Source organism: Tripterygium wilfordii, chromosome 21, assembly GCF_013401445.1.
Source record: "Tripterygium wilfordii isolate XIE 37 chromosome 21, ASM1340144v1, whole genome shotgun sequence".
Classification (NCBI taxonomy): Eukaryota; Viridiplantae; Streptophyta; class Magnoliopsida; order Celastrales; family Celastraceae; genus Tripterygium; species Tripterygium wilfordii.
In genome coordinates this window covers 16,488,212-16,503,192 of record NC_052252.1, presented here as the reverse complement: position 1 = coordinate 16,503,192, position 14,981 = coordinate 16,488,212, and the positions used below count along the sequence as shown (strand labels likewise).

Below are 14,981 nucleotides of genomic sequence, written 5' to 3'. Positions count from 1 at the left end.
CAACACTTTAGGTTTTTGGATGAAATTGTTTGGAGAATTTGCTTAGACAATAATATGTCAAGTAGATTATGCTTCTTGAAACACTTGATTATGAATGTGTCTCCCTTTAATTAGGTGACAATTTGTATGGATTTTAATCTCCATAGAACTCCATGAATTCTTATGCATGTTTAGACCAATAAGATGGCTAGAATGTATTTAGGAATATTCGACCTAGACCAATAAGATGGCTAGTAATCGATTTTAGGGAGATTTGGCTTAAGTGCGCTAAAACCGACTTAGGTACCGATTCGTTATGCCCGAATTAGCAAATATGTGTGTGAATTTGTGTCATTGCAAGTCATTTCCCAAGGGGGATTCCAAAGCCTTGGTGTTCATCTCATTCATCTCATTTGCATTAGTTGCATCCTTATTCTAAGAAAATACCAAAAACACTTTGCTATTTGCTTGTTTTAGTTTAATTACCAAACCAAACAATCTTGAGTTGAACTTTACTTTTGATTGCATTGTCCATACATACATACAAATATACATTTGGATTAGACATAACACCGTCCCTGTGGATTCGACCCTTGCTTATCATTGTGCTGTAGTCGCCGACTAGTACACTTGCTAGTAAGGTTAATTTAGACCCAACATTGTGCAATACGAATTTGTACAAAAAAAAAGCCCAATAAAAACCATATATATAAAAGATTTTTCTCACACGTGAACCAAAAGTATGAACACGAAATCCAATAGTGGTAATAAATCACAACAAAAGTGGAGGCCACAAATTTACTATGGGACCCACCACATTTATGATTGAAAACCACGTTCACAGACTTTATTGACAATTGTGTAAATCATAACAAAAGTGTAGGCCACAAATTTACTGTGGGACCCACCACATCTATGGTTGAAAAACACGTTTATAGACTTGATTCTCAATTGTGGTTTACATGTGAGGATTGCCGATATATATGTGTGTGTAACATTGTAACTAACGTCCATCACTATTTCATATCAATAAAAGATTATAAAATATAAAAAAAAATAGTAAGTCTAGATCATATTATCACCAATATATGTATCCCAAATCACTAATCCAGTAAGTTCCATATATATAAATATATAAATATTAATTTATAGCTATAGATGTTTATAATGATTGGTATTGCGTTTATATAAACATATTAAATAACTAAATATAAATCCATATCGTATTAGTGTTCAAACAAACATCTAAGTCTATCAATTTTCGTATAAATAGCTTCTTACATTAACAATCGAATCTAAGTCTAAGTCTTCCATTCATGGAAGTATCCTCACGGTACCACAGAAAATTATGCTTTGTTCTCTTCTGAAAAAATGGAAGCTAGGTTGGTGGTTGGTCGTTGGTGCAGTAAACCCAGTGATCAATAGTCAATAGAGTTGAAACTTCTTATACCCATGGAAGATGCAGTTCAGTGAGGCATTTAATCAAACATATGGTGACCCATGATTGAATGCCCACTAACAAATTGACTAGGTCGCAACAACAAGTCTTAATCAATAACTCCAAAACTTGTTTGGAACAAAAATGACAAGTAGTCCATCAATTTGGTAATCCATAGGAGCCCAACATGTTTATCTCATTGATTTAGTTAATGAAATAGTTTTATTTCCACTCTTTTATCCCATAATTCATTGTCCAAAAATTATTGTTTTAATATAGATTCCATTGTTTTTTAAGGCACGGTCTGAAATTCATTGTTTTAGTTTTGAATTCATTTGTTTTTGAAATTCTATTGAAAAAAAAATGGAATTAAGAAATTCCATTGAAAAAAACAATGGAAATAAGATTTACCCGATAAAACTAATCGGCAATGGATCTTGTTAGAGAGAGTTTTATGCATTGATTCTGAATATGTAAATTTTTTAAAAATCTAATATGTATTTTAAGAGTTAAAACGTTTTAATATTACGTTTAAGAGACCTGGACTACTACTAAATGGGCTACCTAACACTACTGTTAGACCAACTGATGCAATTCAGTGACGCAAAGTACACTTGATTACAAGTGTGATTTACCTAATTAAAAACCTTTCCAAAACAATTGAGAAGTTGACTTCCATATAATTAATAACCAAAAGCAAATGAACTATATTATTAGTGATCTTAATCGTAACCCAGTTAGGAGTAGTACTGTAGTACTCATTCATTGAACTCACAATTTGTTGAGAATGGGAGGTAGCCTAGTTGGTCAGGTTGTCTTCCCAAAACCTTGAGGCCTAGGGTTCCATTCTCATCAGGGAGGTTTAGGATTTGAGTAGTTTTTCATTCGCTATGGTGACCTTCATGCCTATCGAGCATGGCTTAGCATGTGTGTGGCCTATGGGTCTTTAAAAAAAAAACTTACAATTTGTTGACTTGACCATAATAAACTGGAATACTGGACATATGACTAATAATAGTAATCAGATAGCTTCCACTTGTTTCTGTATCAAGTGGGCTTTCAGTATTTCGGTGGATAAAGAAAATGAGTAAACATCAATGTTTTAAATGTCGGATTTTGAACGATACTGGTGAGGCCATTGGCAAGCGGTTCAACTGGTTTGATTGGCCCACCGATTTAATTAATTTAGTTTTTAGATTTTATTTGTTACAACATTGTTTATATCTTTTAGTGTGCTACTTGTTAACTACTTAACTTAAGTAGCTAATAATAACTAATAAATCAATATAATTAATAACATGTTATACTCATACATTAACAATTAACAATTTAACATAAAATAATTTCCAATTTGAGGTAATTATACAAGTCAACCGGTATACCGACTGGTCGAACCAGTTGAATCAGAAATCGGAGGGTTCACCGTCCATTTCAATTAAATATCACTGAAACACCGTATGCACTCAAGCCTCATATTCTCTATTTTTTTCTTAAAGACAATGCTAGAAACCCCTAAAAGTCCCCCAAATCTATGTGGCATTAAAATAATCATTGATTAAAAACAAACATGTAGGGCCCACTTCATATCTAACACTTCACATTAAATGGGGGTCTTTTGGGGGTCACTTTTTGGGGGTCTCAAGCATTATTCTTTTTTTAGTAGAGAACTTGTTTCTGTATCAAGTGAGCTTTCAATATTCCGGTGGAGAAAGAAAATGAGTAAATATTGTTCATGGCTGCATACCTAGTATTTTATAAATAAAGATAAATTAGCATCATATTCCATTGTTAGGTCTGACATAACTCAGTTTCCAAACAAGTGCGGGAGAGTGTTAAGAACAATGTCCCACATTGATTGGATAAGTCTATATCATACATACAACAAGGCCTTTTATGAATGAGCTATTGACAAGATTTGGATCATTCATACAATTTTTTTTTTATCAATACAAGGGAAAGGGTGGAAAGGCTCAAATTCAAAATCTCTATGAGATATCACACAAATGAATATCTTCTGAGCTACTTGTGATTCTCAATGGAAATGAGTTTTATATCACTGCAATATTGTACATAGTATACAAGTCTTTACACAAGGGTGGATCCTTAACAATGTAACTACCATGTATCACTAGGTCATATAAAAAAAAGAATGTAAAATATAAAAAAAAAAAAATCAGTAGGTCTAGATCATAGTATCACCCATAGATGCATGCCACATCACTAATCTAAGTACCGACTTTCAAAACCAATAAGTGCAATATATAGTATACATACATTTAAAAATTATTAATTTACAGAGCTATGCATGTTTATAAGGATTAGGATTGTGTTCATATATAATATCCCATATTGCATTAGTGTTCAAACAAACATATAAGCCTATTAATTTCCGTACAAATAGCTTCTTACATTAATAACTGTAAGTTTAATTTAATTATGTTTTTAGGATTGTTGCCATTTTTTTTAATACAAAGGAAATGGATGGGAGAAACTCGAACTCAAAACCTCTATGAGATATCACACATATGAATATCATCTGAGATATATACTCGTGCTTCTCAAGATTGTTGCCATTTAAAATGATATTACAATGTATAAAACGTCATTAGAATGCCGATTTTTTTTAGATTTCATTAATTTGTTAAATTTTATTAAATAATATTGGTACAAGAAAATTTAATGTTGTGCGATGCCAATTTGTACAAAAAAAAAAAGCCCAATAAAAACCCTATATATATATATATATATATATATATATATGAAAGATTTTTCTCCCACGTGAACTAAAAGTATGAACACGAAATCCAATAGTGATAATAAATCACAACAAAAGTGGAGGCCACATATTTATTGTGGGACCCACCATATCTATAGTTGAAAAAAAGTTCACAGACTTTATTCAGAATTGTGGTTTACATGTGATCGAGGATTGCTGATATATATGTGTGCGTAACATTGTAACTAACGTCCATCACTAGGTCATATAAATAAAATATTATAAAATATAAAAGAAAAATAGTAGGTCTAGATCATATTATAACCAATATATGTATCCCAAATCACTAAGCCAGTAAGTTCCATATATATAAATATTAATTTATAGCTATAGATATTTATAATGATTGGTATTGCGTTTATATAAACATATTAAATAACTAAATATAAATCCATATCGTATTAGTGTTCAAACGAACATCTAAGTCTATCAATTTTCGTACAAATAGCTTCTTACATTAACAATCGAATCTAAGTCTAAGTCTTCCATTGTGGAAGTATCCTCACGGTACCACAGAAAATTATGTTTTGTTCTCTTCTGAAAAAATGGAAGCTAGGTTGGTGGTTGGTCGTTGGTGCAGTAAACCCAGTGATCAATAGTCAATAGAGTTGAAACTTCTTATACCCATGGAAGATGCAGTTCAGTGAGGCATTTAATCAGACATATGGTGACCCATGATTGAATGCCCACTAACAAATTGACTAGGTCGCAACAACAAGTCTTAATCAATAACTCCAAAACTTGTTTGAAACAAAAATGACAATTAATCCATCAATTTGATCGTCCATAGGAGCCCAACATGTTTATTTCATTGATTTAGTTAATGAAATAGTTTTATTTCCACTCTTTTATTCCATAATTCATTGTCCAAAATTTATTGTTTTAATATAGATTCCATTGTTTTTTAAAGCATGGTCTAGAATTCATTGTTTTAGTTCTGAATTCATTTTTTTTTTTGAAATTCTATTGAAAAAACAATGGAATTAAAAAATTCCATTGAAAAAAACAATGAAATTAAGATTTACTCGATAAAACTAATCGGCAATGGATCTTGTTAGAGAGAGTTTTATGCGCTAATTCTGAATATGTAAATTTTTTAAAAATCTAACATGTATTTTGAGAGTTAAAACGTTTTAAAATTTCGTTTAAGAGAACTAGGCTCCCATGGACTACTACTATATAGGCTACCTAACACTACTGTTATACCAACTGATGCAGTTCAGTGACGCAAAGCACACTTGATTACAAGTGTGATTTACCTAATTAAAAACCTTTCCAAAACAATTGAGAAATTGACTTCCATATAATTAATAACCAAAAGCAAATTTACCATATTATTTGTAATCTTAATCATAACCCAGTTAGGAGTAGTACTGTAGTACTCATTCATTGAACTCACAATTTGTTGATAATGGGAGGTAGCCTGGTTGGTCAGGTTGTCTGCCTAAAATCTTGAGATCCAGGGTTCCATTCTCACCAGAGGGTTTGAGATTTGAGTAATTTTTCATCCGCTGTGGTGGCCTTCATGCCCCTCGGGGATGGCTTAGCGTGTGCGTGGCCTGTGGGTCTTTTAAAAAAAAAAAACTCACAATTTGTTGACATGACCATAATAAATTGGAATACTGGACATGTGACTAATAATAGTAATCAGATAGCTTCCACTTGTTTCTGTATCAAGTGGGCTTCCAGTATTTTGGTGGAGAAAGAAAATGAGTAAACATCAATGTTTTAAATGTCGGATTTTGAACCATACTGGTGAGGCCATTGGCAAGCGGTTCAACCGGTTTGACTGGCCGACCGATTTAATTAATTTAGTTTTTAGTTTTTTAATTTTTTTTATTATTTGTTACATCATTGTTTATATGTTTTAGTGTTCTACTTGTTAACTACTTAACTTAAGTAGTTAATAATAACTAATAAATCAATATAATTAATAACATGTTATACTCATACATTAACAATTAACAATTTAACATAAAATAATTTCTAATTTAAGGTAATTTTACCAGTCAACCGATATACCGGTTGGTCGAACTAGTTGAATCAGAAATCGGAGGGTTCACGGGTCCATTTCAATTAAATATCACTGAAACACCGTATGCACTCAAGCCTCATATTCTCTATTCTTTTAAGCGGAGAACTTGTTTCTGTTTCAAGTGAGCTTTCAATGTTCCAGTGGAGAAAGAAAATGAGTAAATATTGTTCATGGTTGCATACCTAGTATTTTATAAATAAAAATAAATTAGTATCCTATTCCATTGTTAGGTCTGACATAACCCAGTTCCCAAACAAGTGCGGGAGAGTGTTAAGAACAATGTCCCACATTGGTTGGATAAACATATATGATACATACAGCAAGGCCTTTTATGAATGAGTTGTTGACAAGATATGGGTCATTCAGACAACTTTTTTTTATATGAATACTGAATACGGGGGAAAGGGTGGAGAGGCTCGAATTCAAGATCTCTATGAGATATCAAAAAAATGAATGTCATCTGAACTACTCGTAAATCACAAAAATAAATATCATCTGAACTACTCGTAATTGATCTCGATGCAAACAACTTTTATATCACTGCAATATTGTACATAGTAGACAAGTCTTTACACAAAGGTCGATCCTTAACAGGTGTAAGTTTTGACAATGTAACGACCATCTATCACTAGGTCATATAAATAAAAGAATGTAAAATATATAAAAAAAATCAGTAGGTCAACATCATAGTATCACCAATAGATGCATGCCACATCACTAAATCTAAGTACCGACTTTCACATCCAATAAGTGCAATATATAGTATAGATACATTTAAAAATTATTAATTTACAGAGCTATGCATGTTTATAAGGATTAGGATTAAGATTGTGTTAATATATAATATCCCATATTGTATTACTGTTCAAACAAACCTATAAGCCTATTAATTTCCCTACAAATAGCTTCTTACATTATTAAGCGACAAAAGATGTGTCTTGTTCAAGCATTGTAAGTTTAATTTAATTATGTTTTCAGGATTGTTGCCATTTTTTTTTAATACAAGGGAAATGGATGGGAAAAACTCGAACTCAAGACCTCTATAAGATACCACACACATGAATGCCTTCTGAGATACTCATGCTTCTTAGGATTAATGTTGCCATTTAAAATTATATTACAATATAACCATTGTATAAAACTTCATTACAATGCCGATTTTTTTTAGATTTTATTAATTTGTTAAATTTTATTAAATAATATTGGTACAAGAAAATTTAATGTTGTGCGATGCCAATTTGTACAAAAAAAAAAAGCCCACTAAAAACCCCAGCTTATACATATATAAAAATTTTCTAATACATGAACTAAAATTATGAACACGAAATCCAATAATGATAATAAATCCAACAAAAGTAGGGACCATACATTTATTGTGGAACCCATTACATTTATAATTGAAAAACAAGTTTACAGACTTGATTCACAATTGTGGTTTACATGTGAGGATTGCCGATATATATGTGTGTGTGTAACATTGTAACTAATGTCCATCACTAGATCATATAAATAAAAGATTATAAAATAAAAAAAATAGTAGGTCCAGATCATATTATCACCAATATATGTATCCCAAATCACTAATCCAAAAAGTTCCATATATATAAAAATATTAATTTATAGCTATAGATGTTTATAATGATTGGTATTGCGTTTATATAAACATATTAAATAACTAAATATAAATCCATATCGTATTAGTGTTCAAACAAACATCTAAGAAGCTATTTAAATAGCTTCTCACATTAACAATCGAAAAAACCTATGTCTTGTCCTAGTGTGTGTGTGTGTGTGTCTATATATATATATATATATATATATATATATATATATATATACTCTCTTGTTGCATTGCAACTTTAATATCACCTTTGTTTTCAGGTTTTGGTTGCTTAATTCTCCTCACCATGAGTAATACTTCTAGGGTTCCGAGGAAATTAGCGCCAGGATTTCACTTTCAACCTACAAAGCAAGAGCTAATCCTGCAGTATTTGCAAAAAAAGGTGAAGGGTTTACCACTCCCTCCCTTGAATACCATCATAGAATGTGATCTTTACGACAAGGAAGAGCGATGGAGGAATGTGTTCGAACAAGATAGAAGCAGCAAGATTCGCTATTTCTTCACAAAATTGGAGAAGAAGACTGGGAAGAGTTCACGCTGTAATAGAGAAACTGGGTACGGTGTGTGGAAAGGCCAGAAACATTCAAGGGTTTATGACAAGAAGAGGTTCATTGGCAAGGACGGATTGTTTACGTATAAAGCCAAGAAAGGAACTCAAGGGAATAATGACAATTGGGTTATGCATGAACACTCTCTCGGTGATTCTCTGCTTGTATATTTTATTATAAAAAAAAAGAAAGAAATCATCCCGTCTCCTCCACTTGAACCTACGACCTCGTGGAGGTTGGGTACTCGACTCTCTCAAACTAAAGAGGTTATGAGTTTGAATGGGGGTGGCGGAATAATTTCCTGAAACAAAAACGTGAGGAGAGGGTGGAATAGCCGTAAAGGTACTCCAGAGGGGACCATATCTCCAATTATTGCATCTTTTTCTATATATGTATGTATATACATGTTCTTTTACTTTGATTAGTACGTGGATTATCTCTTGTTACAGGGAAACGATTATGTTGTTTGTCGAGTGGAGAACAAGAATGAAGAAGGGATAGTACTTGCAAAACACAATCCCCATCGCGAGTTGAGGAACATTGATAATGCAGGTATTCATGACACCAACCCTGCAATACCTGCAGCGGTCACATTGGAGGTGCAAAGCAATAATATTCAATTCACAGAGATTGAATGAGAAAGTCTTTACTGCCATTGATGGTTTGCTTGGATCTGCGGTCGAAACCGGGATGAGAACTCAGGTAAAAGAAGTTCAGTTGCTTAAAGAAGATGCTTCAAACCTTGATCTTTTGCAGGCACAAGAGGGGTGGGAGACGTGGTTCAATACCAGATGAAAATTGTGTTGCCAGAAACAAAAACTGATCCAACCTCAAACTAGGTTCTTAAACTCCCCAGTTCTTTGATTGTTCTATCAGTTCAATTTATTAAGAGTGCGTTTGGTTTGTTTTCTATTTTCATGTTTTCTTTTTCTATCTCTGTTTTCTATCTTATGTTTTCTATTTCTATTTTCTAAGATAAAAAACATGTTTGGTTTGAAATACTGAAAAATTGTTTTCTAAAACATAAAATGGGCAGAAAAATTGGTCCTCCACCTGAACATTGTTTATACCCACATCAAAGCCTTTTCAGTGTAAATAAAATATTAACACTAGTTGTGGCTTGATTAAGCCATTTAACTTGAATAGAGATAGCCCATGAAACTAGGCTCGAAAGAAATAAACCAAATAAGCTTTAGTCCAATGGCAAAGCCCAATCCCAATGGCAAAGCTCAATCCAAGTAAAAGAAAACTCCAGAGAAGACAAGAAGAATCTCGAACACAATAAAGAAAACAAAGGGCAGCCATGGAAGCAGAGCAAAGCTCTGCACTATCAGAGGGTCAAACATAAACAAGAACCCAACCCTAAGAAAATTATAACTACAATACACGTTGTGAGTGTCATGATATGAGATATAAATTATCTCACATGTCCTGATTTTGTGCCCAGATAACACACATTTCCCACACTTCTTCTTCTCCCTCTTTTAAGCTTCTGTAAATAACAGTCATCGATAGCAGTAGCTATGGCTACAACAATGGCAATCTTGCACGCAAAGTGTTTGACGATTTTCTCTTCCAAAAATAACAGCAAAAGCAAAAGGCCAAGTCATTCTCAAAACCCACTTCCCTTCTCTCCCTTCAAAACCATCTCAAAATCAACTGATCTGCTCCGATCATTTGGTTTGACATCAGATGCATCTGCTAGTGAAATTTCAATGATTGCCGATGATGCCACAATTGACGACAGAGATCACCATATTTCATGTTTTCGGAGACGAAGATGGAAAGAATTTGGCGGAGAATTCCGTGTCTTTATTCTCCCGTGTTTTCTATTTTAGAAAACGACTTTTTTATGTTTTCTATTTTCTGGTCCTTTTCCCTTTCCATGTTTTCTAAAATGCTCAACCAAACATGTTTTTAGGAGCATTTTCTATTTTCATTTTAGAAAATGAAAACAAAAAACGCTTAGAAAACAAGTAAACCAAACGCACTCTAGGTTTCTTAGTGAATAATGTACAAAAATAAATCAGTGTCTACTTAACTGTGCAAATTTCTTTTCGACAATAATAAATCAACTTGTAGCAATAAACTACCTTGTCAGTCGAGCAGATCAGACGCTGCATTCTCCCTAAATGCATCTACTCGCGCTAACTGAGCTGAGAGTGTTTTGTTAGGGAAAAGATTGTCTGCCTTCAACCTCTCTCGGAAACCATAGGCAGGAGTTTTTGAGTTTACGTAAGCCTGAATGAGAACCTCGAATGGCTTAATACGTCCACCGTACCCATACTGCCTCATTTTGTCGAACAACTTCTGTGTGTTATGAACATCACCTTGCTTTGCATACTGCTCCATGAGAAACAAACAAGTTTTGAACAAAGGCTTCATCTGGTTTCGTTGAGTTGCCTTCTGTAAAATCGAATCAGCTTTCGCTACCAGACCAGCTTCAACATTAAGCCTCACTAATGCATGCCAAGTTAAACGGCCTAGTCGACACCCGCTGTCTGACATCCGCTTTATTAATTCCTGCCCTTTACTGAGTAGCTTATGGTTGACATAGACATTTAAAAGTATTGAGTAATGCCTAGAGGAGATTTTCGTCCATTTCTCAAGCATCATTTCAAAAACTGCTTCTGCTTCCTCTATTTTGCCCATTCTACCCCATGCTTCTATAGCAACATGAAATTCATCTATCTTGGGTTCCAATTTGCAATTATCCCATATTTTGCCAACTTCATCAGCCTTTCCAAGAGAAGCATAGAAAAGAAGCAGTGCTTTGCGTTCACTTTCATTTCCCTTCAGGTTTCTTTCTTCAACTTCCTGTGAAAGACTTTCTGCTCTATCTTTAAGCCCTGCTTTAACGTAGTACTTAGCCAATATAGCTATAGTACCTGCGTCAGGTTCAATGCCTGCAGCCTTCATGGCCTCAACCAACTGTTCCATTCCCTTGATATCACCAGACTCCCCTTTAGTTTCTATTAAGAGCTTGTAAGTAAGTACAGAAGGCTCGACATTTTCCTTCTCCATCAACTGTAAGATATCAGCTATCCTTATCCTGTCAAGCCTCCTATAGAGAATAATCATCTGATTAAAACAATGAATGCTGTTTGGCAACTTCAACTCCTTCATTCTGTTGAAAACTGCCTCTGCTTTCTTCCTATCAATAGCACGAACACAGTTAACTAACAGGGTTCTGTACACTAATTCTCCTCTAAAGGACTCTGGAATCCGCTCAATATATTTCTCTGCCTGATGAAGAGTCCGTAATTTGGCAATCAAATCAAGACAAGAAGCATAATCGTGTTCTTTAAAATTATATTGCTTACTTCCTTCCAACAGCTCTAAGAACTGCAACACAATAAGGGAAGGAAAAAAAATCATTAGTAGGTTCACATTAGGCAGCCAAACACACACAAAGAGAGAGAGAGAGAGACAATGAACTGTAAAAATAATGTGCTTCTACAATTAGAGCAACTACAAAAGAAGTATGAACATAGTTTTGTAAGATTGAAAACAGTAACTGGTAAATGTATTGAAACCAAGACCTGCTATCAAAAAGTACGTAAGACAACCAACTCAGATTAGATGAAGTCACAACAAATGGACTTTGTAATACAAAACCCAAAGTACTTCTTTTCACCAGGACTTTTGGATGCCGAGTACTTAAACCACATTGACTGGTACTCACAATGACCTATTATCCCACCAATGATGCAACTCATGAGATTGCTTATCACAAACTATTTCTTTTACAGCGCCATTTTGTAAATGACGACTTCTGAAGTGATTTGAATCTAGCTTTGTCCAACTGAGAACCCGCAATAAATAGGTTTCATATAAAAATCATTTCAGTCAGATGAGACCACTACATACAGACATTAGAAGGACTCAAGGACTACATATGGTAATATCAATGACTGTAAATCCGCATAGAAACAAAGACCAGCATATATAAAACTCTGACAAAAGATATGTAATCTAAACGTTGAAGAAAGAAGCAGATTCCTAATCAGTGTGATTCAATTACAAAAAGTCATTGGGCATAAATCATTCAATAAACTAACAGAAGGCTCGGGCAAGAAGAAGAAGTTAGTCCCTCCATAATTAATCCGCATAAAAAAAGATTAACATCTTCCTTTTTTCTCTTTTAAAGAAAGATGAGACAATTTTACATTCAAAAACAATGACATCTAACTTTCTAAATATAGTGCACTGAAAACTGATTTAATGCTAAAAGACAGCACAATGATTGTGGGACAAATAAAGAAGTACCCATCCCCTTCAAAAACCACTGGATTCAATTCACTCTAAAATGTCAACAAGGAACAAGCCACTTAAAACATCTACAAAATGTGGTAAAACAATAACTAACTGTTCATGAAAAGGTAATGTAATAACTGACTACAGAAGAAAATGACACATAACAATTCGACAACATACTTGCCACAACTCGAGTTTCACAAAGTAATACAGATTTGATCACCACACAAGACCTTACCGCTGTTTTCTAGTTACCGAATTTGGAAGGCAATCATAATTTTCAGCTAACATAATGGGAAGATAAGCAATTAGTGTTCGAGCAGCCTTTCGGCCTCACTGTATCTTACTTCTCAAGGGACACACCATTTTATATTTTCCATCGCACCTGCACCATCTGGCATTCCATGGTTACCATATCTAACCCAACTTTATCAAATCACCTTTTCACATAGGGATTTCAAAAGTTTGACAAACCCTTATGAAACTCTCCCCAATGATTTAAAAAATTATAAAAAAAGAAAAAGAAAAGAACAGCGATTATCCTGGTTGTCAGAATTATTATCATAACTAATCAGCTAATGTACATGCATAAAAAAAGTTTCTAATTGTTAGTGCAAGAAAACTGTTTCTATGGTTTGCACTTCGGATAACTAGGTTGCAAAAAAGCAAGTTTACCACTATGCTAAGATCCACCCTATAACCAAGTGAAGAACTTATCTACAATACAACACAAGTGAATATACAAAGTCCATAAGGAACCACATGGAAGCAATAGATCATTATTAAGCACCTGTAACGCTTTCCTAAGCATCCGCTGCTTACGAAGGGGAATGAGTATGGTCATAGGAGTTGCAAGGCCCAAATTATTTCCCTCCTGCACCCATTTATTGACAACTTCGGAGATATCGCCCCGAGCTTTCACAATGGCATCCAATAGATCTTGCAGAGCCTTCTTTTCAGACATCTCACCACTCGCACGCTTTTCAGTATCATTCACAAAATCCAAGTCCCAAAGTGGTTCCTCCCTGTCTATGTCCTCAGCATTACTTTTTTCATCAATCTCAGCCGTAGCTGATTCCCCTAGCTCTGCAAACCGACTCTCTGTGCCGTCGTCATCACCAACACTTGCACTGGCGTGCGAACAGAGACTCCGAGTCCCCACAAAGAACTCATCAGAAACAGATGGAAAATAGACCTGCTTTTGTGAAATCCATTTTCTAGAAACCAAATTTTTAGTGCTGCAATTGCTAGTTCCGCGATCAAAATCATTACTTATTGCTTCAACCTTAGCAGAGAAACCCCTAGAAATCCCAATGCATTGGCCATGTTTCCTGCAAATTCAAAAGCAAGAAAATTCGCATTCATGATTTCCCAAACTGCAAAAGTTCACTAGCAATATTTCGCATTGACAGCCCCGATAAATAAACACAAATTTACAAATCCACAAACACGTATATGTACATATACACACACACTAGCCTAAAAGAATTAGAAGCTCGACGAAGAGTCCACATGGATGGTGGTGATAGATTGTCGATAAACCCTAGCTTTAGAGTCGAAGAAATGGAGCTTGAAGCCTTGAAGCCTTAAACCCTTTCTTGGAGGGATCATCCGTACAAGGCTAGAGAGATCAGGATGAACAAAACAGGGCTGGGTCGGATTTTGTTGAAAATCAACTTATTTAAACGATGGGAACAAGCCTTACCATCAGGGCCCAGCCCACTAACAATTCGTTCTCTAATAAAAATTCAACAACAATTTAGTAATTTACTACACAAGTAATCATTTTTTTTTTCAACGTCAATCGTCATGACCTTCTCTCTTCATCCTTCTTCCTGACCAGCAGTTCAATGTGTCCATGTTTGCGCTGAAACTTAATCAAAGCCTGACGAAGAAAATGCTGAGTTCAGGGCCATTGTTCCCGTCTGGATTCAACATGTAATACGTCTCTGAATCCTTAACCCCACGCATACATGCATTTTCTTTTACTGTGGCTGCTACTTGGATTATCTTTTATTACAGGGAAACGATTATGTTGTTTTTCGTGTGGAGAACAAGAATGAAGAAGGGACAGTATTTGCGAAACACGATCCCCATCTTGAGTTTACAAACAATACCGCAGGAATTCGTAGGTATTAATGATACCGACAGTGCAAGAACAGCAGCTACATTGGAGGTGCAAAGCAATAATATTCAATTCACAGAGAAATTGAATGAGAAAGTCACTGCCATGAATCTGTGGTCGCAGCCGGGATATGTGACAACTCAGGAAAAAGAAGTTCAGTTGTTTAAAGAAGATGCTTCAAACTCTAATCTTTTGCAGGCGC

At 34.5% G+C, this 14,981-nt stretch overlaps 2 protein-coding genes across 3 annotated transcripts; one reads left to right on the top strand and one right to left on the bottom strand.

Moving 5' to 3' along the window:
* Positions 1-7,543: 7,543 nt before the first annotated feature.
* Positions 7,544-10,235, top strand: LOC119988015 (protein CUP-SHAPED COTYLEDON 1-like). Its single transcript, XM_038832926.1, has 4 exons — positions 7,544-7,670; positions 8,110-8,561; positions 8,847-8,996; positions 9,903-10,235. The coding sequence occupies exons 1-4, from the start codon at positions 7,544-7,546 to the stop codon at positions 10,233-10,235; spliced, it is 1,062 nt and encodes a 353-aa protein (XP_038688854.1).
* Positions 10,236-10,348: 113 nt separating this feature from the next.
* On the bottom strand, positions 10,349-14,849 carry LOC119989266 (pentatricopeptide repeat-containing protein At1g80270, mitochondrial-like). 2 transcript variants are annotated; one of them, XM_038834687.1, is made up of 4 exons: positions 14,134-14,849; positions 13,445-13,985; positions 11,669-11,742; positions 10,349-11,587 (listed from the first exon to the last, which is right to left on the bottom strand). In XM_038834687.1, exons 1-4 carry the CDS (start codon positions 14,166-14,168, stop codon positions 10,495-10,497), a joined length of 1,743 nt encoding a protein of 580 aa, XP_038690615.1. In that variant the 5' UTR covers positions 14,169-14,849; the 3' UTR covers positions 10,349-10,494. The 2 variants fall into 2 exon arrangements, with proteins under 2 accessions (XP_038690615.1, XP_038690614.1); XM_038834686.1 differs by having other exon boundaries at positions 10,350-11,742; positions 14,134-14,848.
* Between the last annotated feature and the right edge of the window lie 132 nt (positions 14,850-14,981).